The sequence below is a fragment of the Heterocephalus glaber genome, unplaced genomic scaffold (genome assembly GCF_053883595.1).
Source record: "Heterocephalus glaber isolate CG9 unplaced genomic scaffold, H.glaber_assembly_v1.0 deba00000331, whole genome shotgun sequence".
Lineage (NCBI taxonomy): Eukaryota > Metazoa > Chordata > Mammalia > Rodentia > Bathyergidae > Heterocephalus > Heterocephalus glaber.
The window spans coordinates 4,084,537-4,112,464 of record NW_028258142.1 but is presented as its reverse complement, the minus strand read 5'-3'; the positions used below and the strand labels follow the sequence as shown (position 1 = coordinate 4,112,464).

General features: G+C 43.5%; 1 protein-coding gene across 2 annotated transcripts in view; it reads right to left on the bottom strand.

Moving 5' to 3' along the window:
• The window catches only part of Znf516 (zinc finger protein 516), a 115,635-nt gene that overhangs the window by 43,849 nt on the left and 43,858 nt on the right, over window positions 1–27,928 (bottom strand). For both annotated transcript variants that reach the window (XM_087191079.1, XM_087191087.1), the window contains exon 2: window positions 24,026–25,969. In XM_087191079.1, the coding sequence (XP_087047205.1) occupies window positions 24,026–25,799 (1,774 nt within the window). In that variant the 5' untranslated portion in view covers window positions 25,800–25,969. The remainder of the gene's footprint in view (window positions 1–24,025; window positions 25,970–27,928) is intronic.

Genomic DNA, 27,928 nt, shown 5'->3' with positions numbered 1-27,928 from the left:
AGCACTGCACCATGAATCAATCACATTGTCCAGATCCAGCCACCTCTGAAAAAGCTCCACTTATGATCGCACAAGGCTTTGGGAGACATCTAAACACAAGTTCTAACAGATTTTCTCCTTGAGAAACACTAATCCCACATTATCTTTCACCCTCATTCTGAAAAAAAAAAATTACACACTTTAAGACTGTTATTTCACATGTACACGTATATATTTAGGTTCCCATGTATTCTCATTAAAAAACGAAGTCATTATTGTTTGGCTTCCAGCATTACTGTTTACTATCTGTTTAAAAAACTTTTTCTATTCCTTTTTTTCTTCAACAGCATACTAGCATGCACTTTAATAAAATTTCACTGAAAAACAATCTTATTTAAGGTTGACCTACTAACTCCAAATATGATTTTCCTTCTGTCCTGTTAACTGTGCATCCCTAAAATTGACTGTAAGGTCTCAAAATGTTGCTGATCCCAGAACAAACAGTCCCTGCTACTGTGTAAACAATTGACAGGAAAAGCAATGGTGAATTTACACAGTTTTCACACAGATGGTGACTTACAGTGTTAAACATTTGAGCCACAACTTACTATTAAAATCTACACAGTTGGCCTCCACGTATTACACACAGGTTCTGCTTCCACAAAGTCAGCCAACCACAAAATATATGCAAAAATGTATGTGTACTCAACATGTACAGACTCTTTTCTTGTCATTATTCCCTAAGTGAAACATTATAACTATACACCATTTACATTGCATCAGGTGTTACAAGAAATCTAGTGATGACTTAGAGTATATAAGTGGCTGTGTATTAGTGATGTAGAAATATTACTACACCGTTTTATAAAAGGAACTTGAGCATTCAGTCCCAGAACCAATCCCACACAGATCCTGGGAGATAGCTATAGAGTGCTGTAGATCAAAGTGTTCTTTTTAGGTTTTCTTGAATTTTCTTCACTCAAAAAAGTTTACCTACTTCACTAGCACTAAAGCATTTACGGGACTTTTCTTCTCTACAAATTGGCTTAGTTAGGAATAAGTTTATGTTAAATATAAGCAATTAAATTCTATATGTTGGTATTAAATTAGGGTCTTAAATTTCTTAAAATGACACATCATGAGAAAGATGATATAAAAACTCATCTGTTATTCAGGTTCCCCGTAAATATTGGGCATTAAACACAGTGAATTTGGCTTTTAATCTGTCTTTCAAATCAAGTGATATATGCATATACACTCCCTAGCTCTTACATGAAATTCCTCACCACAATGAATCACCTCTATAATCTACTATGAAAAAAGAATTACAGAAGTTCTCCAAGTAGGACTCTTACGAAACAGAGCATACAGAATTTCTAAGGCATGAATGCAGTAGCATCTGGCCACCGTGGCACACAATGACAGCCCGTCCTGATGACAGCTACAGTAAACTTGCCTCTGGGTTTAGTACCTGACTAACTTCACTCAGTGCCAATTTCCCAAACACTGAGAGCTCTTTTCTCAACCGTTACCTTATGAGATACACATGTGTATATTTCATGGCCAGTGGTTACAAAGAGAAGAGTCACCTTTAAGAGGCACAAGGGCAGAGGTCTGCCTGTCTCTCTGTCCAAAGCCTAACTCATCCTGGTTCTGCCAGGCTATACCTACCCAGCTGGGTTCTTGATAAACCAGTCATGGGAAGGATGCATCTGTGCGGCCATGTGAGCCAACCTACATCATTTTGCCCAGTGAGAAACATTTCTGTAGAAGCTTGGCAGAAATTACCTTTCTTCATTTCAGGTACACAGAGAAATTGGCTGAAGGAAGACCAGAATGTAAGGTCTTTCCTGAGGGCAGAGTACCTCTCAGGGATCCAGACCCAAGGTCAGAGCCCCCACGGCTTAGCTTCCATGCCACATAAATGGGGCCCTGAGTCTTTCCACAAAGTGAGTCTTCCAAAATTGGCCTCTCTCTTATAATGAAAGGTATAGTTTTAAATGGCTGCTTCAGTTCCAACTACCAATTAGCTTAGTTTGCAAATGAGTAAATATACTGCTAGTGACCATTTACAGAAAGTGGAAATTAAATTCATTAATTTACATTAACAGAGTGAGTTGTTTCTAACAATACATCCTTCTATATACTAATGTCCAATTATTCTGAATGTCAAATATTCTCAATAAAAGGTCCAGTTCTATTATGGTGTACGATATCCTAAGTCTTACTGACAGGGGAGAAATGCTCATAGAAAAGACAACTTTAACTCAGCAATGAAAATCACTGTAAGACATTTTAAGAAAAAATAAAGCTTCATAGTTGGAAAGCACACTTTATCCTCGTTGGAAGAAAGCCACTTCCTTGTAAAAGGCACCGTCTGGGACACACCCTGGCCTCTACCTCTGCTAGGCAAAGCTGGTGAATCTCCCAAACCCATTACAAGTGCACCCTCTTCCTGGGCAAAGCTATAAGGAAAGGCTGCTTGGGAGTTAAGATATTGTCAGAAGTCACAATTTTTTCCAATGACAATCAAAGAAGTGCAAGTTATCTAAATCTACTGTTTGGAGTTTGGGGTTTTTAATTAAATATTTAATTGTTTCAAATCATGATGTTTAATCCAAGGCCAAATGCTGGATCAGGAAATAATAATTATGATTTTTCTGTGGACCTCAAGAAACAGAAACTTAACAGTTTCTAGAATCTAAAACACTTCTGAGTCTGGATGCAGGGCCCTCTTCCAAACACTTGACCTTTAGAGTAGCTGAGACTAAGGTTTAAAGTCTCATATTAGGTAAGGTTTTGAGAGACTTCACCACTGGAAAAAAAACTGAAAATACACATTATCCTCCTTCTTAAATACTGCCTCCTTCTCTTCAGTTGATTATAGATAAAAGAACATGTTCTCCTTTTAAGCCTCTGTTCTCCTTCCAAATTAAAGGGGGCAGGGAGCTTTAATCTCAAATTATGGCTGTTGTTAATAAGCAAACAAAGGAGGTAGAGAAATGAATGCCGAAGTATTTAGCTGTTCTCATGCTTGGCAAATATAACCCTCAAGACCTCCACAAATAACTTGGAGAATACAGGGTCAGGACCATCAGGGATATCGAGAAATAAACAGATTTTCACAATGCTGCTCAGCTTGCAACCATTTGATGGTTGCTGTAAAGTTTTGAAATGAAACTTGGCAAATGGTCTCAGTGAGATGCCTTTGAACTCGGAATGCCTGACTACAACAGCTACTGAATGGCTCACGGTCCCTCTGCTCAACTTCAAAGAACAGGCTCTCCCGGTCAGGCACAGGCAGGGCAGGGACTTGGGAGCACAGTTTCAAGATGAATGTTTTTACTCCGTGCTCCTCCCAGCGCTTTCAATGTTTGATTAATCCATGAAAATGTGGAGCTTAAAGAGCAACACCAAGAATCTAGAAAATTTTAAAGTTTCACCCTGTCTGGGTGACTTTTCATTTTTATCAAAGATATTTGCAAGCGATGCATCCCATTTCCTAACATGTGCTTTGTAACACAATAGATAGGGTACACAACCCAAGCGTAATGCTTTTTACCTCAATTTACCAGTTTAATCCTCCACTAAGGTCTATTTCAAAATTTATGTCTGATTATTTGTTTGCTACTTAATTAGTAGTAAAATGAGAAAGGATTCTTTTTCTCCCTCAGTGATGTTAACCTGGTAGCTTTCAATTAAAGAAAATACAGCTTTGAAATTTGTCTATTTTGTGTATATAAAAAATACATATTTCCCTTTACAGAATTATTACTGCAACTGAATGTCTGTAAAAACATTTCAGAAAGTCCTAAGTTAATAAATATTTATATCATCTCAACCTCTGAAAGGAAATTATATTTAAATACTCAAAAGGCAAAAGAATGTTCACCTTTTAAATGCCACAATTTTATCTGTCACCAAGTTGCAAAGGTTTCTTAGTCTGGAGGTCAAATACAAATGTGAATTTTTACATTACATTATAGGCATTTAAAAAAATAAACATGCCAGTAGAATGATATTTTTGCATTTCTCTGTCTCTATGTTCTGGGGTCCTGAGGATCCTCTTCCACTATAGGTACAATCTCCTTCACAGACAGAGCACACACTGCTCCACCTCTCCCTGGTCTGCCCCAAAACAAACTACCCTAAGATATAAAAGAAAGAAGAAAAAGAACACTTTTTGCTGGACCAGTTCTAAATACGGAAACAAAAAAGACTTAAAATTGGAAAAAAAAACTCCTTTAGCAATAACTGTTTTAAATGTAATTATAATATCTATTTTCTCTCTCTAGAAATCTACAATACAATGTTAAGCCAAGGAAAAAAGGAACAAAAGCATTAAAACATGTAACAGTTTTGGTACTGAAGCCCAAACTGAGCAATGTTAAAACCAGTCTGCCACTAAGCCAAAAAAAAAAATGCCTTCCTCCTTCGAGCAGAGAAATGGCAGCATGAACGGACAAAGGTCTGCAGAAGGCACAGGGTGCCTGCTCCCTCAGTCCTGACCATTTCATCCTCCAGATGAAAAACGAGAGACACAGAAAGTCTACAGTGAGTCAGTGTCCACCTGGAGCTGGAACCCTGCTGGGACCAGGGATCCACTTACATTTCATACCATTTCACAAATAAAATGCATCTGTTACAAGATACTGTAAGTCACAGTCCTTCCCACATGGAAATTTAAGTCTCTAAATGCCAAAACTGAGCTACTTCTCCAGTTTTTTCCTGAGCACCCCAGGAAAATTCTGCCCAGAATTATACATGGAGCTGAACATACTGTGATACCAAGAAGTTCACAATATTTTTTAAAATGGGAGGAGAATTATTGTTTTCTGGGTGGGCTTATGCGTGGGTGAATATGCACTCACGATGTAAAAATGCATTAAGGGGATATGTTACAAAGCCTGTAAACAGTGAACATGCATAGACAGGTGTAGCTGGACCAAAGCATTAACAATAGTTACCTTTGAGCAGTGATACCACTTCTTTTCTTCTTCCTTATCTGTATTTTCTGTAATAATTAAACTGTACAGAACTATATATATATATAATATATATATAATGCATCTATTTCCAAGCTCTTATTGGAATACACACAATAAAATATGAATCCCCTCATAACTACCACTCTTTTTACATTCACTCCTTACCCTAAATCCACCCAGACCCTGCTGTGTGAGGCCTTACGCACATGGGCCAACAAGGCAGACCCTGGTCTCTCTTCTAGCCACAGAGACAGACCTTATGCAGGTGACCCTGACAGAGCCAATGACAGTGCCAAGGGATCTGACAGCTTCTACAACAGCTCCAGGGCTGTGATGCTTTTCGATTAGTATGTTTCACACCTGCATCTCTGCTTTTTCTTGTTTTTAACTGCAGGCCATCTCTGACTTCCAAAGTTTCAATGGACCATCTCTCGACTTCACAGTGGTGTGAAAGCGGACCACGTTGCCATTCTCCTTTTCACCTTCAGCACAGATGAAAAATATTTAACACTTTATTATAAAACAGGCTATGTTAAAGGATTTTCCCCACCTATAGGCCACCATGAGTGTGCTGAGCATGTTTGAGGAAGGCTGAGTGAAGCTTTGGAGTTCCACAGGTTGGCTGTATTAAATGCATTTTCTACCTATAGCATTTCAACCTGCAAAGGGCTTATCTGGAAGTGATGCCATTGTAGGTGGAGAAGCATCACAGTAACTTCTTACTGCTCTTATCGTCAATCCTCAGCAGGCCCGACATCCACGAGGAGGTGCTGCGAACACGGCCCAGGGGCTCCCCATTTCCAAACACCAATGGCAAATGCTGTCCCAAAGCAGTGAGGCCTTTCTGGCTCTCAAACACCCCACAGTCCTCCTTCCCCACTGACCCCTGGCCCTATCTGTCTCTGCTTTCGGCCACTTCCATGTAGTCACCTTACACACACCCCGACTCCAGAAAGACAACCTGTCAGGCTGCAAAAGCCAGTAAAACATCAGGCAAAAGGGAGGAAACCGGATGCACTAATGGTCACACACAATCTCGTTCTAAGTGTGGACACACTATCTTGAGAAATATTTCATGGTGCTACCATGGAGGGATGTGTCATAATCCAAAAAACTTGGACACAGCAATTCCTACAGTAGCCAAGTTTATGTTCCACCTGCCTTCAATTCCACCCTAACATGCTGGGGGGCCAGGGGGCTCTGAATGTGTCATAGCCTTTTAAATATGTATTTATAAACTGTTCAGAAATAAAAATGCATTTTTACCAGAAAATTTCACAAGTCCATAAATGGGTACTTGATTCACAGTATCAGTATGTGTAGTAACTGAACACTCACAGACCATGACATCTTTTGGAAACACTAAAAATATACCTGAATGGATTTGTTTTATGAATCATGAATTTTGGTGATTCCCAAGATGAGATAAGCAGAAGAGAATATGGGGTGGAGGAGTCCTAGGAAGACCTTGACAGGCCTGAGCATCTAGTTTCAGAAAACATGTAACAGCTTCCTGCCTCTGTACACAGCATCTGGGGTCCTCTTCACAGCTCAAGGTGTATTAGGAACTCTCTTCTCACAATATTCTCCATGTTTATGGTCAACTATGGACTCACAAAGTTTTAAAACATTATGAATCAAATGGTTCTCATCCTGAGTTTAGACTGATACATACGAGAAAAGGGAACTAGAGATGTAGTTTGAAGTTCAGGGAGTCATAAACCTCAAAAGCCAGGAAGAGGGTAGCCCGGTTGTCATCTCTGAGCTGCAAAGCTGGGGCTCAGCTACTTCTCTCCTGGCTGCCAAGGGCAGATGGTGACATGATGGTCCTTGGATGCAGGAGCAGCAAGGGGAGGACACAGGGTCTGAGATGGGGCATACCTGCTGGCAGGTCCTTGAGGGGTTCCCGGGTTTGAGGCACATTATCCTGGCCTGTCTCACAGCTCGGAGTAGCATCTATCCTGGTCCCTGGTGAGCCTACTTGCAAAGCTGTGAGGGGAAGCAGACAGCTCAAGGCTGGCTGCAAGGGGAAGCTGTCATGTGGATTCCACTTTCAAAATGTTCACATACATGGAGCTGTGGATGACCCAAGTCCTAAACCAAATCTAATCTTTTGCCCAGCATACTTTGCCACTCTCACGTAACATATTAAACGGCTCAAAGTACTGCCTGTGCTTTGGCAATAATACATATTTCTTTGAATTTACTTACAATAAAAAATAATAGACAAAGTGTCACCAGAATATGTACTTTCAAAGAGAAGACAAGTTTTTGAGCATTTTTCTACAGCTCTGAATCACACAGGGGGTCTACTCTGGAACCCAGCACAAAGCCCTTCCTTCTTGTTCCCTTCATACTTACTTAACATGAACTGACAGTACCTTGCACAAACACCACTTAGGAATCAACAGATGACAAACCACGTGCTGGTAGGCAGTGAGGCTCACCCAGAAACATATCAGGGGAAGGTACAGCCTTCCGCTGACTCAAGGTAATACAGGTTACAGAACCTACGACACCAATTATAGACTGATCCTTCAAAATGACTTCAAGTTCTCTTTGTGTATTCTGCTGGATGAGAGGGGTGGGAGGGAGAAGCCTACTGTTTTCATTACTTCTTTCCTTTGCTCCATGGAGTTTACAACTGATGTGCCAGTAATTCTCCAACAATTTAAACACAGAATTCCCACAAGAATGGTGATTTGCCATGATTTTTTTCATCCTGTGAACTTAGTATTTCTTTAAACCAAAACTAAATAAAGATAGCTCTCACACAGACAAAAGCATTTAGAACCAAAGGAAACATGCCCACCAAAGAGATGATATCATTCTTCAGACCAATTTCCTCACCCTGCCTCAGAGGTGGGGCTGTTTGATCTGGGACCATCTATTTGCCATGCATCGTGAACACCACAGGCACCACAAAGACCACTCCATACTTCTCTATCTGTGGGCAGTCTGTGCTTCAGTATGCCCTGAAGGATCCTGGGGTCTCTTCTCATTGTGAATTGAGGACAGCTACTCATGTATGTGATCAAACTTTCAATCGTCAGGGCTGATGTCTTTTATCAAAGCCTTAACTCTAGAGAGCTCTTCTCTGGCATCTGCCAGCACCCTACAAGGTAAACAAAATGCTACAGACCCAACCAAGCTGGAAACCTCACTGTGAAACAGTATCACATGTTAGAGTCAGAGACACCAACAGAGCCACACAGCACAAATTCCAAAGCAAACAAAACTCCCCACTCTGGTAATGCCTGTGTCACTGAAGGCCACCCCTGCAGCACTGTTCTTCACGTTTTCAGGTAATTTAACATAAAGTTTCCTTCCTGTTGTAAAGAGAACTCAAATATACTAGATCATCTGAATTCAAAACACTATAGAACTGTGTTTAAAATGCAAACAGCCGGCTTTTTATTTTAGCACAAAGAATGAAGGCAAGTTTTGTTTGCTTTTGACTCTCCTTTTCCACCGTCACAGTTCTGATGGATCCTCATGGAACTGATGCATGTGTTTGAGTACTGACCCGCCTATACTGAAGACAGGAGGCAGATTCCATCAAAAGCTTCTCTCCTCGTTTGCCTGACCTACTCATTCCTCTAACATTTGCTGGTGTGAGGTGCCAACTTTGCCTGCTCTGTAGTAGTAAACACAGGGAGCAGCTAAACAGGCTTGAGTCAGCCAACATGACCAGACATTTCCTGCACGCATTAAAATAATGTAACTTGACAGAAAGCATCACATTAAGAGAACCCTCAAAAGGTAGAAGAAGGACATCCAAGTGCCTGAAATACAGAATTCCAGATAAAGGACAAATAATTTTTAGCATAAGTATGTCCTAGATATTACATGAGAAACACTTATACTTTTAAAAAAGTATGCACTGTTTATCTAAAACACAAATTTCAGGCAGACTGTATTTTTATTTACTAAATCTGGCAATTTTAATTTCCAAAACAAACACATTCCTCAGATGAATTACTTTAAGCATAGCACTATGAGTTAGATACCTATTCCAAAAAAAGTGTAAAAGCTTTATGTACAAACACCATGCATACAAAGATAAATTCTTTTCAATCTATGTGCAGCATCCTTAGTTTCCTAAAAAGAGTGAAACATATCCTTGGCAAATGGAGAAAAGCTAGGGCAGAAGTTTATATTATCAAACTACTGTGTCCTTACTGACCCGTTCCCTTCCTGAGGGGGGTGGGTGACTGGGACTATAGAGGATCGTTTTGGGGCCCCAGGTACCCCAGACCGGTCCCTTCCTCTTTGTCTGGAGAGGCTGTGGAGCTGTCCCACCTCCCAGCCCCTGCTCAAGGCTCCTGAGGTCTTGGGTGCTCTCTGAAGCAGAACACACCTGAGAAGGGGCTGCACAGGGGACAGGATGGGGGGAGCAGGGCTCACAGGAGGGAATGGGCACAATTCCAGGAGGATGGGGGCTGAGGTTGCTCCCAGCCTCAGATGTCCAGGCCTGCTGCTCTTTCCCCTCCCCAGCGTGGAACGGAGGAAGCACTGATGTTGGGTCATACCTTGGTTCAACACTTATCCCTGCTGTAACCTGAAGTAAGTTCCTTTAATCCCCAAACCTCAGATTTGCTACAGATGTTTTGGGATAGATAATACCTACATCACATTGGGTTATATCAAGGTTTATATGAAACATAAAGTACCTACCACATGGAAATTCAGCAGCACTGCAAATCAGTGGAGTAAAGACTGATGATGAACAAACAAGGTTGGAAAAACTGGCTATTAATCTGGAAAAAAATTTAAAACACATCCGAGGGGATTTAGCTCAGTGGTTCCGCTGCCTGCCTTGAGCCCTGGTACTGATAAATAAATAAATAAGCTATATCAAATAAATCATTAAAAACACACACACACACATATCCAAGAATGCACGCCAGGTTCCATATGGACTAACGCAATGTGGAATAAAGCAAATGTAATACAGCAAGCTAGACTGATTCAATGAAAATACTTTCACAGTAGGTTAGGGGATATCTTCCTAAGTTGCACGTAAATTCCAAAAACTATAAAGGAACAAATGGATAATTCTGACTTTTTAGAACTTTTACAGTAAAAGATTTCATGAATAAAATAAAAAGATACAGGAGAAACTAAGAGAACATATTGAAACACATATAATGAAAGATGCAAATCCATACTATATGAAGAGTTCCTATAAATCAGTAAAAAAAAAAGGACAAAAAACACCTCAGAATAATGTGCAAGGTCTATGAATCATAAGAAATTCAAAGGGCCAGTAAAATATGAAAATATGCATACTCTTACAAAAAATCAGAAAAATAAAAATTAAAAGTAATAAAAACATGCTGTTTTTGTCCTTTAAGATAGGTATCTTGAAGAAATTTACAGCACTTGTGAGCTGCTGGTGGATTTGAGTATTATTACAACCTACTTGGTACTATCTGTCCTAACATACAATGTGTGAACTCTGGAAGCCAGCAACTTCACATTAAGACACTGACCATGAAAGACCATGAGCTACATTAGTGGCACATATACAGCTGCTTTCACAAGAAGCTGGAAACAACATGAACATCCATCAATAGGCAAATAAATGAGGACTGTGTTACACCTTTAAGAAGTTCAAGGCTGAGGAAAGCAAGCTGAAGAACAAGACAGAATGATACCATTAAGTATCAAAAACAAGGGGGAAAACTACATATGCATATATACTTACATACGTAAGTTTGTTGGAAAGACCTGGAAAATTCAAAACAAAACTCTTGAGGAGGTAAGGAGATAAGTGTCATTTATGGCTTGTATCTAGATCCCCTCTCCCAGCCTCGTGTGGTCATAGATGAGGAGTTTTGAAAGTGGCTGGATTGGGGTATGTGATGTTGGGATTAAGAGTGTGATGCTAGGATTAAGGGTGCCTCACCCTGGGTATGGGTGGAACTGTCCAAAGGGTGGGTGGCTTAGATGGCATATAAAAGTGGCGGAAGGAAGGCAGACTGCTGCTGCTGCTTCTGTGTTGCTGCTTGCTGCCTTCTGCCTGCCATGGACTCTTTCTCCTCTGCTATGCCACCCTGCCTTGAAGCCAGCCAACTATGAACTGAAACCTCAACTAACTGTGAGCTACAATATCTTTCCCCCTTTAACTCTGGGTGTCCGGTATTTTGTCTCAGCAATGAGAAAAGTAACTAGGACAACAGGGAAAGTCAATAGAGGATAATTCTTTTCTCTTTTTGAGACAGGGTCTCACTAAATCACTAAGTTGCCCAGGCTGGGCTGGAGCTTGTGATCCTCCTGCTTCAGCGTGCCACAGTGCTGGGATTAAAGGCATGGGCCACCACATCTGGCTAGAGGATGATAAGTGCTTATCTGAACATATCAATACAAACTTAACTCTTCAGTGCTGCCAAGCTCCTCACCTCCAGGGCTTGGTAGGGAGCAGAAGCACATGAGGGGATGAGGAGTTTAAAGGCTGGACAATGGCCTCTGGGAATCCTAACACCATCATGGAAGACTCTACCCCACCACAGACCATCAGAATAAGCTGAGAAGTGACAAGTTCCACCCAACCCGAGCAGAGGACCTGAAGGTGTCCCAGAAGGAAGCAAGAGCCAGCGGAGGCCTAGACTTGTCTTTGTCCTTGGAACAGAAGAAATATGCCAAGATCAGTCATTCTCTGTGGTGAGACCTAGAGCCACAGCCTCAAGATAAATGAACCCACTGTCCCCAGCAGCAGGACTTGTCATGGTGGTTGGTGTTATGATGGGCTAGGTGTCCCTACTCTGCCCATTCTGACAGGAAGTGGAGAGAGAGAAAGGAGAGAGGTAGAAATGATTCAAGGAAGGCGATTAGCCTGCTGTGAGTGTGAGCAACAGGAAAGACGCACATCTGCTTCCTAATCCAGATGTACCTGCTGAGCTCACAGCTCTAAAAACTCCCACAAACACCAACAGCAACCCTTTACTTCCAAATTAACAGATCTTCATAAGCCAAGAAATCTGACTAAGAATGGAAAGTAAAGGTACAGAACAGTGACTTTTTAAATGGTATCACAGAACATGAAGTCAGCCAGATGTTGTTCAGGCACCAGGCAGATCTGCATATGTGACTGTGGCCATATCAACGGACCTTCAACTCCACACCCTTGAGTGCCTGAGGTTTCAAGGCAACATCAAGAACTTGTGTGGAGTGGAATGCAGAATATTGCCATAGAAACTGCAGAGCCTCTTACTTCTGTTCAGTTTCCAAAAATTCCTTAGCCAGTCCACTGCAACTGCTTCCTCATACCTGAATTTCAGGAACTTCCCTCTTTATCTTCACATGCCACAGTTAATGCCCACTCAAGGCTGTGACCAATATTTACCAGCCCAGGGGGCTTTTAAGGGCCTCTGTCTTGCTTTAGCATCATAGCCCTGCCATCTTTCATCATTTTTAGAAAAAAGAATACCCAGTAATATTTCTTAAAAATAAAAAACTTTAATGCACTCCAATCTTACCATTTTCTAGTCTAATACCAAAATATCTATATAAATTGTGTTCTCATGAATCCTGTAGTAATCAGTTTTTGAAAACCAGTCACACTACAGATTATTTTAGATAAAAGTAAATATCATAAATAGAGGTCACACTGGAAATGTGATCATTTAAATACCAAAAATATTCATCAACTGTCCAGTCCAATTAATGAACCATTAATTTATACTGGAATCAATTGGTTGTCTATCATATGTACAAAAACTTTGACTTTATGATTTTGAAGGCAGCTACCACTCTGTTCAGATTTCAGATACCAGATTCTCAGCAGGTACACAGTTTTCTATAGAACGGCAAAATCATCAGATCACACTACTGAATCACCCTTTCACATGATTAAGTTTCAGTCACCAATTAAGTTATTAAATGACACCAATATCACATTAAATTTGGAATATAGTTTATTCATAGTGCTAAAAGTAATTATGGAATTAAAAGAAAGAATATGAGTAACACTCAGATTTGGCACATCTTTACAGCAACGTATCTGGTAACTAACACTTAGCCCAAATGTCTTACTAATCTGTGAAAATTATTTTCAGATCAATGGCTACCTCTGTAAATAAAGCAGATGAGGCCTCCTTTAAATTACTATGTTAACCATGCACACAGAACCTAGTAAAACTCCAGTCATAAAAGCACTACTTTCTAATATATAACCCAGGGATAAGTATCTCTAGCTTTTTAAATTCTAGTAAAATGCAGACCTAAAACTGTAAATCATTTTATTATGCAAAGGCTTATGCAAATTGCATACACAAATACTGGATTATCTCAGTGGCCTACAAAATCCTCACAGGACACTGGTCTCAGATTTGATCCAGCATACAGGAAATCATAAAAAAATTCTAAACTTATAAATGAAAAGTTAAGTTCTTATACCAGAGAGCACAAAACAAAAAACACTTATCAAATAAAACTTACCTGCTTCAAGCACTTAGAGCAAAGCCCAAGCTAACTAAATAATTCAGTGTACCCACTATAAAAACACAAGCCAAGAATGATGCAGATCAAACAGCAAACTACTGACTTCCTTCAAGAGCTGACCGATTCCTGCCTAAACCACACTACAACACCAAACCCTGAAAGGGCAGGGAGGTACAATGGCTATTCCAGAAGATTCTGGCCAGGTTCATGGGCACTGTCCTGCCCCCAGCCTGCAGCCACTACCCTCTACGCTCCTCAGTCTTGGTGGGAAAGGAGAGAAAGAACAGCCTGTAACTCCGGGGTCAGGGACAAAGACCCCATGACGGGAGGCTTTGTGGACAGTTTCTGAATTATATGGACCCCTGCACAAGGGACAGTTCCCGACAGAAAGAACAGCCTGTAGGCTCCATCTAGACATCTCAAATACCAAACCCAGGTGCTCCTCAAAGCAGAGAGTGGATGGTGTTCACGGCATCTCTCACCCCTCTACCACAGGCAGCAGGCCGCGGAGCACAGAAGCTGTGCAGAACACTAGCTCTGCCATCACATGCTCAAACTTGTCCATCCTAGCCCTGGCTGGAGGCTGACCATGAAATTGCATGCTGGGGGCTTACTCTCCTGTTGCCAAGCCCAGCTGGGGGCTGGGAGCCCATCACTCCTGCACTTGGCTGAGACTGCTGGGGTCTTCCCACAGCCTCTGGGCTCTACAAGCCTCCAGGTAGAGAGAGGCCTCTCGCTACCCAATGATCGGAACCATCTCTTTCCAAATAGCCTGCCATGAACTTGTATGAGGTGCGGGGAGACCATATGCTACAGAATCATCAATATTAGCCATTTTGTACTCAAAATGCACTGAGTAACTTGCTACTATTGATAATCACAGTTCCATAAAAAAGGCCTCCCGTACAGTAAGCCTGAATCATGCAAGGACAGAAGAGGTGAGAAAGGCAAACTCCTAGGATCCCATCCCAAAAAAGTCTCTTCACTTCCCAAAGGCAAGAAGTATCTGCCTACCCTGAGGGGTAGCAATGCCATTTTATACTCAGGCGCTACATTCCACTTAAGAACTCTCTAGAAATGCAAAGTGTCTCATTAAATACTCAACAATATAAGTTGAGCCATTACTGTTTTACTAGTGAATGGTATTATAATCAGATGTGATATTTACATTCCAGATAGCCAATAAAAATGACTACTGTTTCAACTACTATGAAGCAAAATCACCCCTACCAAACATGACATTTCTCAACATAGTTCATTGTAAACTTTGACAAAGAACCTGATCCATCAAATGGAGTCACGAAGGTTCATCCACATGCTTCTTGTCGTAACGCCAAGACAAAGACGATGTCCCTAAAATCAGGAATGGGGTATGCTACCACTTCTATTCAATATAACTTTGAAGTTTTAGCCAGAGCAATTAGGCAAGAGAAAGAGAAGAGATACAAATAGGGAAGGAAGAACTCAAATTATCCCCATTTGCAGGTGATGTGACTGTATACCTAGAAAACCCTAACCACTCCACCTGAAGGCTTTAGAATTGAAAAACAAATTCAGCAAAGTAGCAAGACACAAAATGATTTTTAAAAATTGGTAACATTTCTATATACCAACAGTGAACTCGCTAAAAAAGGAATCATAAAAACAACTGATTCACAGTTGCCTCAAAAAAACACAACACCAGGGCCAGGGATTTAGCTCAGTGGCATTGTGCCTGCCTCAGAAGCCCAAGGTCCTGAATTCAATCCCCAGTACCAAAAAAAGAGAAGAAGTGGTTAAAAAAAAAAAAAAAAAAACACAATAGCTAATAATGAACCTAACGAAGGAGATGAAAGAACTCTACAAGGAAAAATCATAAAACACTGAAGAGACTGAAAACACTAGAAATTGGAGAGAACTCCCTTGATCGTGAATTGACAGAATTAATATTGCTAAAATATTACCAAAAGTGATCTACAGAGGCAATGCATCTCCATTAAAATACCAAAGGCAGTCTTCATAAAACAACAAAAACAATCCTATAGGATCAGGGCTTTAGCTCAGTGGCACCACACCTGCCTCACAAGTGCAAGGTCCTGAGTTTGATTTCCAGTACCAAAAAAAAAAAAAATCCTGTAATTTATATGGAACCACAAAAGACCGCAAACAGCCACAGCAATTCTGAACAAAAACAGCAAGGCTGGACACATCATAATACTTTACTGAAAATATACTACAAAACCAGAGGAACAAAAACATCATGGTACTGGCACAAAAACACACTCACAGTAGACCAATGGAATTGAATAAAGCATGACCCAGCAATAAACTCATGCAACTGAAGCCATGTGATCCTCAACAAAGATGCCAAAAACTTACATTAAAGAGAGCCTCTTTAAAAATGGTACTGGAAAAACCAGATTTCCCCATGTAGAAGATTAAAACTAGATCCCAATCTTTCAATTCAGAAAAATCAACTCAAGATGGATAAAAGACCTATATGCAAGACCTGATATTTTGAAACTGCTAGAAGAAAACACAGATGAAATACTCCAAGATATAGGTACAGGCAACATTTTCCTGTATAAAACTCCAACAGGTCAAGAAATAACACCAACCATCTACAAAAAGGATCTCACCCAATTTAAAAAGATTCCACATGGTAAAAGAATCAATCCACAGAGCAAAAGGACAACCTACAGAATGGGAGAAAATCTTTGCCAGCCACACTTCCGATAGAAGATTAAGGTCCCAAATATACAAATGCAGTTAGCTTTGTGCTTCCTGGAGGGCTAGCAGAGAATATCCATTCTGACACAGGGAGACATTAGGAGTACCCGCTGCCATTTAAGGATGCAACCTACAGAATGGAAGATCATATTGTCAGCTACTCCCTTGACAGGGATTAATAACCAAATATATGCAAAGAACTAAAAAAACTTAACAAAAAAGAAGTGATCCAATTTTAAAATGGGCGAATGACCTACACACACACATCTCAAAAGAAACACAAATAGCCAAGAATTATATAAAAGAATATTCAACATCTTTACCCATCAAGGAAATGCATATTAAAACTACACTGAAACTCCATCTCATACCAGGCAGAATGAAAAAAAAAGAGCCCTACACACTGTTGCTGGAAATATAAATTAGCCACTAGAGAAAACAGTGTGGAGGTTCCTCAAAGAACTAAAACTACAACTACCATATGATCCAGCTATACCACTCCTCAGTACATCCCTAAAGGAATTAAATTAAGCTTACTATAGAGATACTTGCATATCCATATTTACTACAGCACCATTCACAACTGTCAAGATATGAAACCAATGTAGGTGCCCATCAACAGATTCATGGCAAAAGAAAATGTGGCATATATACACAATGGAGTATTATTCAGCCATAAAAAAGAACAAAATCATGTCATTTATAGGAAAATGGAAGGAACTGGAGTGGAGACACCACATTAAGCAAACTAAAACTCAGAAGGACAAGCATCATGTTTTCTCTATATGGAATGGGGTGAGGAGTGGGGTGAAAGTAAGAACGAGACTATTAAATAAAAGGAAGGGGCCTAGGGGCAAGGGAGGATTACAGGAGAGAAGGATATGAATAAAGTATGTTGTGTGCATGTATGAAAATGTCACTGGTTGTGGTGCCATACACCTGTAATCTCAGCACTTGGGAAGCTGAGGAAGGAGTATTGCCATGAGTTCGAGGCCAGCCTGGGCTACCTAGTGAATTCAAGGCCTGCATGGAACTACACAGTGAGACTCTGTCTCAAAAAAAACAAAAGAAGTGCAAGCACAAGGACTGAGTTTGATCCCTGGTACCAAGAAAAAACAAAAAAAGGGAAAAAAATGTCACAACATAACACAACCTTCTTCACATTTATCGTACCAAAAAATTTCTTTAAAAAAAAAAGATAAAGTTCGCCATGGTGGCACACAATGTAATCCCAGCACTCTGGGAGGCTGAGGCAGGAAGATTGCATGTTTGAGCCCTGCCTGGGCAACTTAGTGACTTAAAAACTGAGCAAAAGGGCCAGGGATTTAGCTCAGTGGTTCCAGCACCTGCCTCACAAGTGCAAGGTCCCAAGTTCGATTTCCGGTAATGGAAAAAAAAAACCCAGCAAAAACTTGTCTCAAAAAAAGTAAAGCCTAGGGATATAGCACATTGTGAAGGCCTTAAATTCATTCCCAGTTCTGAAAAAAAGAAAAAAAAAAGAGGGTGCAGCTTTCAAGAAAATCAACATCCAGGAAAGATGACTCCTAAGGATGTCCTAGACAGATGAGGGGAAGCAAACAATCAACAGAGTGTTCCAGAAACACCACAAACTCTACCTAAAAGTGACAAGTGCAAGCTGGAAGGGGGACAGAGGGACAGAGCAGGGAGAATGAAACTTGTGTTACTGTGTGTGGGACCAAGTACGAAGAAGAGATGCAGTGAGACACGTCACGTCTGCGACAGAAGAACTAGCACATGACCAACACGGCCACATGCACTCTGCCTTGGAGCCGGCTGACTATGGTCTGGAACCTCTACAGACTCCTTTAACTTTGGGTGCTGGGTATTTTGTCCCAGCAACAAAGAAGTAACCAAGACAGCAACTAACGGCTCAGAAGAATGTCCAGATGTACATCTCTCCAACACTTCTTTGCCAGGGGCGACCCTGGGTTGCTCCAAAAACACATGGAAACAGTGTGAAAAGAACCCCATTGTTTCCATTCACTACTGGCAGGTAAAATCTACAAAGAGGGACCCTCCATTTCAAGTCAGGAATAACCAGCTCAATCGAGTCTGAATTGGTAAAGAATAGCACTGCTTTTTCATGACAAAATAGTAAAGGTGACATTTAACCACAGGTAAGAAGCCAAGTCATACCCAGGATCACCCACATTGCAGAATGGAAAATACTAAGTCCACTATGGCACGGAGAAGGGGGATAACCATAGCCATCCATTCTGTCCTTCATGAGAGGCCTTTCCGAGGGCTCCAGCTCTGGGGCCGATGCTTTATCAACAAGGGCTCTGTTTCCAGGATTCCCACAATGTGCAGGCACCATACAGGAGACATGGCCAGGACATGTGTCTCCCTCTGTAAGAGTCACAGCCCCCCTATTCAGTGGAGGAAACACTCAGGGGCTGAAGAACTTAGGAAAACCGCACCCCTGCTCTGAGGCAAAGGGAGAATGAAAACCCAGGCGTCTAAGCCCAAGTTGTGCAGTGCGCACCAACACGCTGTCCTTTAGCAACAGCATCCCATGTGGCACTGGGCCAATGATGCGATCCCTGGGCCTCAGTTTTCTCCTGACCAAACGGGAGGACAGATGTCTCTTGGTTCCCTCCCACCTCTAAAATTCGCTGATTCTGTCTTGAGTCAAACAAAGAGACAGAGATATATATCATGTGTCTGAATTTTCAGAGAAAACCAAAATGGCTGCAAGATGTTTGTTTTCCAGTACTAAGCACATATATTTAGTATGTCTCTCAGGGACAGAAAGAAACTTCCAGAGTATAACCTCTAGAGTGCAGTGTCTGTCATGGTGTAATATATTCTGGGAAGCCCAGAAATGTAACCTTCTGTTCAAGCAAATATCAGCACACACGCCTGTATAGATTATCAACGTTTAATGAATCAGAATACCGTAACCCATGTGTGCAAGACACGACTCACATCCTGATGCTGAGGGAGGATGGAGACAGCTCAGCGCCAGACTGAGTACTGGCCACTGTGTGGTGCTGAGTACCAGGGTGCTCACTAGCCCCGCCGGCATTCTATGGGGGCTGCCAAAGATGCCTGAGTATTTTCCTTAAAGAAAAAGAAAAGGCTGCATTTTTATACTGGCTAAGAACTGAATATGGGGTTTTCAATTCATACTTTATTTCAAACTAAATTAACTCCTCTGGGCTCAGCACACTGCAAAGCCCCAGCAGCATCCCTGCCCGCACCTGCCCAGCCTGTCTGCACATTTCGTACCCTCCTCAGTAGCCTTGGACCTGCTGATCCTGCTGAATCTCTGCCCCCATTGTCTCGAGCTCCTGTATCACCAGATCCCACCCTGGTTCTGTCCTGTGCTTCTTTCACGCTGGGGAGAATACCCCCAGAGAGTGATGATCCCTCATGGGGACACCTGACACTGCTTAGCAGCATGGTGCCGTCTCTGGACAGCTTGGAGGCATACTCAAAGCGAGCCTCAAGCTGCAGGGTAGTAAAGGCATGGATGCAACGTGGCATACCCTTATGCCTTCCACCTTCACAGGCGGGTGTTTCACAGACGCAACACACCTCTACACCCGCACAATCACTGACTCCCACAGCTCGGGTCCATTGAAGACTGTCTTTTGTTTGGAGTGTTCTAGGAAGTACATTCCTCCCCAGATAAAATGACAAGTTGTTCTTTCCCATCTATACTTCAAACTTTCCCTGGTCTCGTGTTGCTCATTTTCTCCCTGCCTGGGCCCATACTCCCTCTTCTCTGGATCTTTAGCCTCTTTGTGGGGCCAGTGATGAAGCACTGTATAAAGACAGATGCTCCTCTCATTCCCGACTCAGTTCCACAGGCGCCTGGCCTACAGGTCTCTGGCCAGGACAGCACAGTGGAGATCTGGTCCAAAATCGGCTGCTCCAGCACTCGGCATACTTCACAGATTTGGCCAACAGGACAAGGGAAGATGTGTCCCCTGCAACTTCCATCTGCTAGACACTGAAGGAAACTGAGCAAGTAAATACAAGAAGCTCCTCCAGGCCCAGCAGGCTAGGCAAGAGCAAATAACCCGCCAGGGCCCACCCCACCAGGCCACATTCTTACTTTTGTTCCCTGGATTCACCCTCAATCCTGTCTCAATGGACAGACACAGAAAAACAGTTTGTCCCTAAGCTGTCTTAATTGCTGTCCCTGCTCTATTAAAGAGAAAGAATGGCTGTGTAACCTTTTTGTTGGCTGCCTGGCTGTGGTCTGGCCCTCTGGGAAGAAGTTCACAGTCAGCACGATGGCTGGCCTCAAAGCACATGCGTGGCTCACATGCTCTGGTCAATAGACCAAGTCCAGCTAGTGATGGCGAAAGCAGAGGAGCACCTTGTCACAGGAGGACTGGAAGCAGAGAAACACAGCTTCTGAAGTAAGGTAAACTGACTGCTTGCTGCAGTTACTTTCCTTCCTTGACCATATTTTCTTCTTCTGAAGATTCCTTAATTCTTGAAACTGCACACAACAGGATGGCACCTGACCCACATCATGTTTTATCCTATCAGGTTGAACCATGTCATTTGCCATCTTTCTCAAGTCAGAAACAGCTAAACACTTAGAATTTTCTATGACTTCATCTAAAGCTTAGAGGTTTCCTAAGAAGTGAGTTCCAATGAATATCCAAGAACAGAGATGGAGCAGGGAGGCTCCATGGAATATGCATTTGATGTGGCAGATGTTAGCATGATCAGAAGTAAGAGAAAAACTGGGGTACCCAGGTTAGTTTTAACTTAAATGATACGCAAACAGTAGTTAATAGGCTCCTAGTTGTTCTGCATGAAAGGCAGGTTCTAATACCTGTGAGTCACTCCAGCAGCCCAGTCCCAGCTGCTTCTCAGGTCCCCACGTGAAGCGAATCCTTCCCAAGATGCTCATGATCTCTCCATGTGCTGCTGGTACTAAGTCACCTAAATGCTCTCAAAGCAGAATTCCCTTCTGACCTGTACACTTGAGGTTCACATACTTACTTGTGAAACAGTATGCAGTTTTCTTAAATGATGACTTCTGAGCTCCCTGATTCTACTTCGTATGAAAAGTACATTTTTTATAAATGTTAATGATATGTCCTTATGCCTCTCCTCTCCCCTAATCAAAAATATAAATATTTGTGATCTTCCAAAGAGTAGTTTCTATACTGTGGTTTCTCTTCAGATGGTATAAATCTTTCACCTTTTACCAAAGAGTAGTTTCTATCAGTGCCACATCATTTTCCCAGTTGAGATTTAAACCCAGCTCAGTAACATGCTTTCAATTACTGACTTTTGCTCACAGCTGTGTTCCCCTGCATCTTAAGTCAGTAATGATGGCTGCCTGGACCAGTCCTAGGAGGAGACAAAGCAGCCTAACCACTAGAACTTCCAAAGGTATAGATCTAGAGGCAGCCCCACCATTATTCCTGGATGTCAGTTTTTTTCAGGCCAAATTATGGGATGAGCTCACAGATTTGAACTCTAATTTCAACTCTGCTACCACAAGAAGGCTGGCCAGCTCTCATGAGATGAGAACCTGCTCTCTCCATTCCTACAGACTTGCCTTGCTCTAACAACTGTTAACCAGTCACTCCCATCAGCATTCCAAGAGAACTTAACGTTTAAATATCTAGGTAATCTTCTTAGTGACAGGAAAGGTAGGCACTTTTCAATGCCCTGTATATGTTTTAAAGAAAAAAAAGGGACAATCCAGATCAAAATACAGCATTCAAAATACCTGGTTTCTTTTCAAAAACAGCTATTCCTAAGGCCTTAGTCAGACCCTACAAATCAGGGCGCTTTGAGAGTAAACGGATGTGACATAGCCTCTCCTCAAGGAGCATCTGTGCCTGGATAGATTAATGCTGGCCTTGACACTAGCAGTGTCTGCTGTGATTGAAAAGTCTGTATTATTAGGTGGGAAGACACTGGCCTTTGGGAATATAAAAACTGACTTCTGCAGACCCTAAAAGGCTCTTGCCACACTTTATGCTACTGTTATGCCACAATTTTTCTCAATAAGTGCTACCACACAGCCTATCTCTTTTTTTTTTTTGGTACTGGGGATCAAACTTGGGACCTTGCGCTTTCAAGGCAGGTGGCAAAACCACTGAGCTAAATCCCGGCCCTAAGGCCAACTTTTATATTCAAATGCAGTATGTATCTTGTTATAGATTCACATGAGATACACATAAATTTCTCAAAAACTAAATTGTATATAGAGAAAATACACACAATGCCTGTAAGAAATAAACAGAATTTGATGAAACTTAAAAGAAAAAAAGCATAAATTCTACTTTATGGTGAAAATAACTCAATCCTCCCAGCTTCTTGATTTTAAACACACTCTGGGATTAGCTCATTACGAATCACCTGACTGCCATCACAATGGATGGGGGTAAGGCTCAACAGCTTTTCCAAATACTAAAAACGTTTCTCTTCATAGTAGGAAAAAAGAAGATACAGTGCTAGCTTAATATTTTATCCAATGTCCACTCCACAGAGGAGTCACAGCATTAGAACATAAGCAATAAAAGGCACAGCTGTGAAAAAAGAAAATAAAGAATTAAACTTCAAAAGGGCCAATCAGGGGTCACAACTGAGCAACTGAGTCACTGCACAAGTTGCTACAAGAGTCCAGGAGAGCTCCCAGACAAGCCGCACTTCAGAGGAACCACTTCCTCTGGCTACTACCCAGGATCAATGGCTGACCAAGGAGGAGCAGAACTCAGCTGATGTTGGGGAGACATATGCATAAGTATGCAGATTTGGCACAGGGCTCAATAAGGCTTAGAGAAACTACTGCTTCCCAAGTTCTTCTTGTCCTTATCTATGTAGATACAGCTGGTTCCCATTATAGCACAATGCATAAACCTGTACTAAGACGACTCTGCTTAACCCCTAATAAGGAAAAGTAGCATCGATTTATGCTTTGTTTGAAACAAACGCCCAGGGTCCTTTTTCTCATTACAGAAAATAAACACCTCTGCCCACTGTACTCCCATTTCTATCATTCAACTTTCAGCTGAAAGCAACACTCACTAACAGATTTGCAAGGAAGAAGAGAAAAAATATCCTTGGCTTCACTGAAAGTTAAAGCTCCATCAGTGAACCTCCCCTTCCATTCATAATTACTCAAGGCAAAAATAACAGGGAATATGAAAATTTTTAAAATTTATAAAAAGCAGGAAAACTATGAAAACAAAGTTAGCCAAGCATCTTTAAGTATTTACATGGCTGCTATTTGGAAAGTACTCTGTTCCAATTAACTGTCCCTAAACCCACAGAGTTACTTTAATCCAAGGAGATTAAATCATAACTGCACACCAATTCAAAGTTATTCTTTTCTTTTGTCTGGTGTTAAGGGAGAAGAGAAGAAAGTGTGTGCATGTGTGTGTGGTGTATTTGTGCCCATGCGTGCCCATGTGTGTGGTATATGCACAGGATGTTTACACCATGTGTGCACAGTTATTGTATGCTGAGAACTGGGCCTGGGGTGCCAAAGAGAGAGAAGCACACCTCAGAGGGGTCCACGACTGTGTTCCTTGCTCAGAAACTACTGATGCCCAATAGAGACCATCAATTCCAGAACACAAAGATGGTACTTTATGCAACCACATGCAGGTCAGTTCCAAAAGGAGAGGCAAGTGAAGCTGACAGGCGCCCACGTACGAACCCACTAGCACGAATTTCAGGTACACGCTGGGTGCGGGATACCAAGGCCACCTAATTCCTTGGACACAGGGACTCTGGCCAAGGGCTACCTGGGCGTGAATACCTAAGAACAAGGTCCTCAAAGCACAAAGCTCCTTGGGCGTGGAGTCCTAAGTGTGTGGCTAGCTGAGTGCAGAGCCACCCGGGTAAGAGGCTACCTGGGCCCAGCCGCTTGGCCTAATCCACCACTGCTTGCTCACCTGGTGCTGGTTCGGGCGAGGGCTCTTCACCACTATCATCAGCAGCCTCGTCGGCCAGGCCAGAGCCTGGAGAGTCAACAGTAGCACAGGCTGAACCAGGGCTGCTGGGCTGGGAGGCGGAGTCACCCTCGCTGAGGGAGCCACAGCGGGCACGTGCCACCCTGTCCCCGTCCGAATCCCTGTCTCGTTGGGCACGGCGATGTACACGGGAGTGCAGCACCATCTGGTGGTAGGTGCGGAAGATCTTGCCACACTCAAAGCACTCTGAGGACTTGCCATGGCCGGCAGAAGCTGCAGCCCGGCGGCTGGGGCGTGCAGCCGGCCGAGGGTCAAAGTGGCCAGGCAGCATGGGGTCCCCAGGCAAGCTTGCCCTCTTTCTCGGGGGACCCTGTGTGGCTGGTGCATCCTGCTCTCGCTTGCGCTTCTCCTGGCTCACCAGGATATACTCACGCCGCTCCTTGTCGAAGGCCACATCCCCCGCCGGCGCCTCATCCCAGGCCCCATACTTGAGGTACTCGGCTGGCTCAGCCACCTTGCCCCTGGTGGCCAGCTGCCAGGCCTGGTAGCTGTTCACAGGGTCCAGCTCCGCAACCCGCCTTCCAGCCTGCCCGCCAGGGGACCCGTCACCAGCAACGGACGGTCTCAGGTTCAGGCACTGTAAGAAGAGCTGCTTGGTGTCCAGGGGACTTTCAGTGGCCGCCTCCTCGGCCAGGGCACGGGTCCGGCTGGCTTCGACCTTGCGGTGTACAGCATTGTGGGCATTCAAGCTGTCCAGGTTTGTAAACAGGTTTCCACACTTGGTGCAGACTTCGTAGAGGGACAGGCCTGCAACAATGACTTCCTCCTGGACCACATTATTGATGGTGGCAATGGGGTCCAGCTCGCTCCTGGGCCTGTTCTTGCTGCCCGTCTTTGGGCCATGTGCCTTCATGTGATTCTTAAGGAACCACGGCTCCTTGAACCTGCGACCACAGATGTGGCAGCCATGGTCAAAGGAGCCCCGATGCTTCTTCATGTGTGCCTTCAGGAACCAGGTCTGGCTGAAGGCCTGGCCGCACACCTCACAGGGAAATTCTCCTGGGCTCAGCTCGGGCTTGCCGTTCTCCACACAGGCCTCACCGCCATTGGGCACCTGTGCAGTGATGTGATCCCGCTCTATGTGGCTCAGCAGGGACTCCTCCCGCAAGGTCATGTAGCTGCACAGCCTGCACTTGAAGGGCTTGTGGGCTTGGTGCACATGCAGCTCCAGGTCCTTCTTCCGCTCAAACTGGCTCTTGCAGAAGGAGCACTGGGTGGCAGCCTCGCCCTCTGCAGTGTTAGCTGCCCCTCCCGCTTCCTTCCGGCTGCTCCTCAGCAGGATCTTGCTGCTGTCCACTTGCGCTGCCCCGTTCAGAATGCGGTTGCAGGCTGAGGTGCTTTTCGTGGGGCTGGCGCACCCATCCAGGCCCTCAGACACACGCATCTCACCCAGCTGTGCCTCACTTGTCTCTGGCTCATGTCCCTGAATCAAAGTACCTGTGCGGTGGCTCCGGATGTGAATCTTGAGGTTGCCCTTCTGGGACGCCCTATGGTCACAGTAGGGACACTTGTACGGCTTCTCTCCTGTGTGCTTGCGCATGTGCTGCGACAGCGAGCTCTGGAAGGGGAAGCTCTTGCCGCAGATGCAACAGCTGTGGCAGGCAGCCTTGTCCCCATCCGTCTCCTGACTCCTGCTGGCCCTGGGTGGGCTGGGCCCTCTCCTCAGGTCCATCTCCGCCTCTCTGTTGCGATCCATTGGGAGGTGTTGCGGGGCCGGGGACACAGCTTTCTCACGAAGGCCTGAAAGAACGGAGTCTTATCTCTCCATTCTCAGAGGGACTTCTGCTGCGTGGAGACAGTGAGAGAGGTACCTGTGACCAGGAGGTGCATGGTCCAGACGGGGAACCAGGAGATGGCAGTAAGCACCTGGAACAGAGACAGAAATCTTATAAGCAAAGGTCCCGGATTGAACAAGCCCATGGGAATGTCTACAGGTGTCGACCCAGCACATTCCACCATACAACCGTCCATCCAAGTCAAATTCCAGAAAGGGACCACCAACAAAAATTCAGATATATTAATAAGGAGCTGTTTACTTCTTTAAAAAACCACTGACTCAATAATTATTAGCAACTGTATTAGATAGTTCAAGTAAGTAATTGTCATTTTTCTTCCCCCAAAAGATATCGATCTTAAAGGAGGATCATGGGAAGAGAGTTTGTAGACTGTGAGAAACAGAAGCAGCCCCCTCCCACCCCCGAAGAATACGAGGGACAGAGAACAGCACCATGACAGGAGGGGAAAGTTGGGGCCAATCTCAAGCTGATGGATCATGAGCTGCAGAAGCAGCTGGCCACTGCTGACAGCAGTTTAACCAACATGTGACTGTATTTAGATACTAAGGAACAAGCCTTTCTTAGGACACAGGTGACTGAATAAGAAGCAGCAACATGAGGTAGAAATGACCCCTGAGTTCCACAGGTCCCGTGGCTGCCCAGACCCAAGACAGAAGCCGCCCTGTGAGGCTACCTGTGCACGTGCTGGCGTGAGTTCAGCCACAGGCTGGCGACCACACCTTACTGGCCTGGCATATGATCCTCTTCCCTTCCTGGCTCTGACCTTTTCCCCATTGGCCCCCTTGCCCACACTCCCTTAGATGGGACCCCAGGTTCTGGCCACAGGACTGAGTCCTAAGCCCTATGCAGAGTCCCTCCCAACCCCATCAGGTCCTACATTCTGGCTCCTGCCTCTCCCTCCACCTTGCCACAGGTCTGACACCCATGGAGTTCACCTCAAGAGACTGGAGTTACTCCCAGAGGTGGTGCTGGGTCCTGCTGACTCCATGTAGCATCACACTGTGTGGTCACTGCCACCTCCGTGCCCATCGTCCTACCAGAAAAAGAGGGACAGGTTCCTCCCAGGACCTTCCTCCAGGCCACAGGCAAAGGCCACCTTATCCAGCTGGCCTGTGTGCTGTGTCTTGTGTCGGGCAGGCAGCATTGGGGACAGGACCCCATACACACTAACAACCATATTTAAGGTCTGCAAAGGAGCTGTGAGTGCCAGGTGTTGGGCCAGTGTGTCTACTCCTACCCTTCACTCAAAGATGGAAGGGTTATTTTCGAAAAATTTGGGATGGCAACTCCCTGCTTGCTCTGGGTGTTCTGACCCAGACATTTTCACTGAAACAGATACAGCAAAGAACAAGATACCTGACCATAGGGAGCATGTGCTAAAAATTAGCAACTGGGGCAGAAGCACCTCTAACATCTTTCCAGGGTACAGGGATTCTAAGCACAGCACTTCTACTCCTGCGGCCAGAAACCAACACTCCAGCCTACTCCTGCAAACAGGGTACAAGGCAGAAGTCTTGCTGAGAATTTCAGAGCTTAAAGGGGCTCCTGAGAAAGGCCTCTCCTAACAAGCTTCCAAGGCACCTCTGGGCAGCAAACACTGAAAAGGGGGCCACACCTTACCCCATGGATGGGCCCCACAGAGCCAACCAATGAGGCCCAAAGGAAAAAAAATTACTGGCCCCAACAGAAAAGCAGAAATAAAAACTTAAAAAGCTGGATAAATAAATAAGCCAACTAAGTCCACATCTCAATGACAATTCACTCTCAGCTACTTCAAATTACTTGATCAAACTTTTTTGGTCCTTGCTCAAGTTTGGGACACCTGTGTAATTATTCACAATTTTATAAAGCAATGATCAGCACAAAGCCTCACCTCTCAGCCCCTCCAAATGCCAAATTACATATAATATAGAAAAGTATGAATGAAACATACTATTTCTAACTTACTGACCAACCCTGACATAAAAATCTTGCAAGTTTAAAGATCTATTCTACATAGCTCTTTATTTCTACAATAAGTTTACAAAGA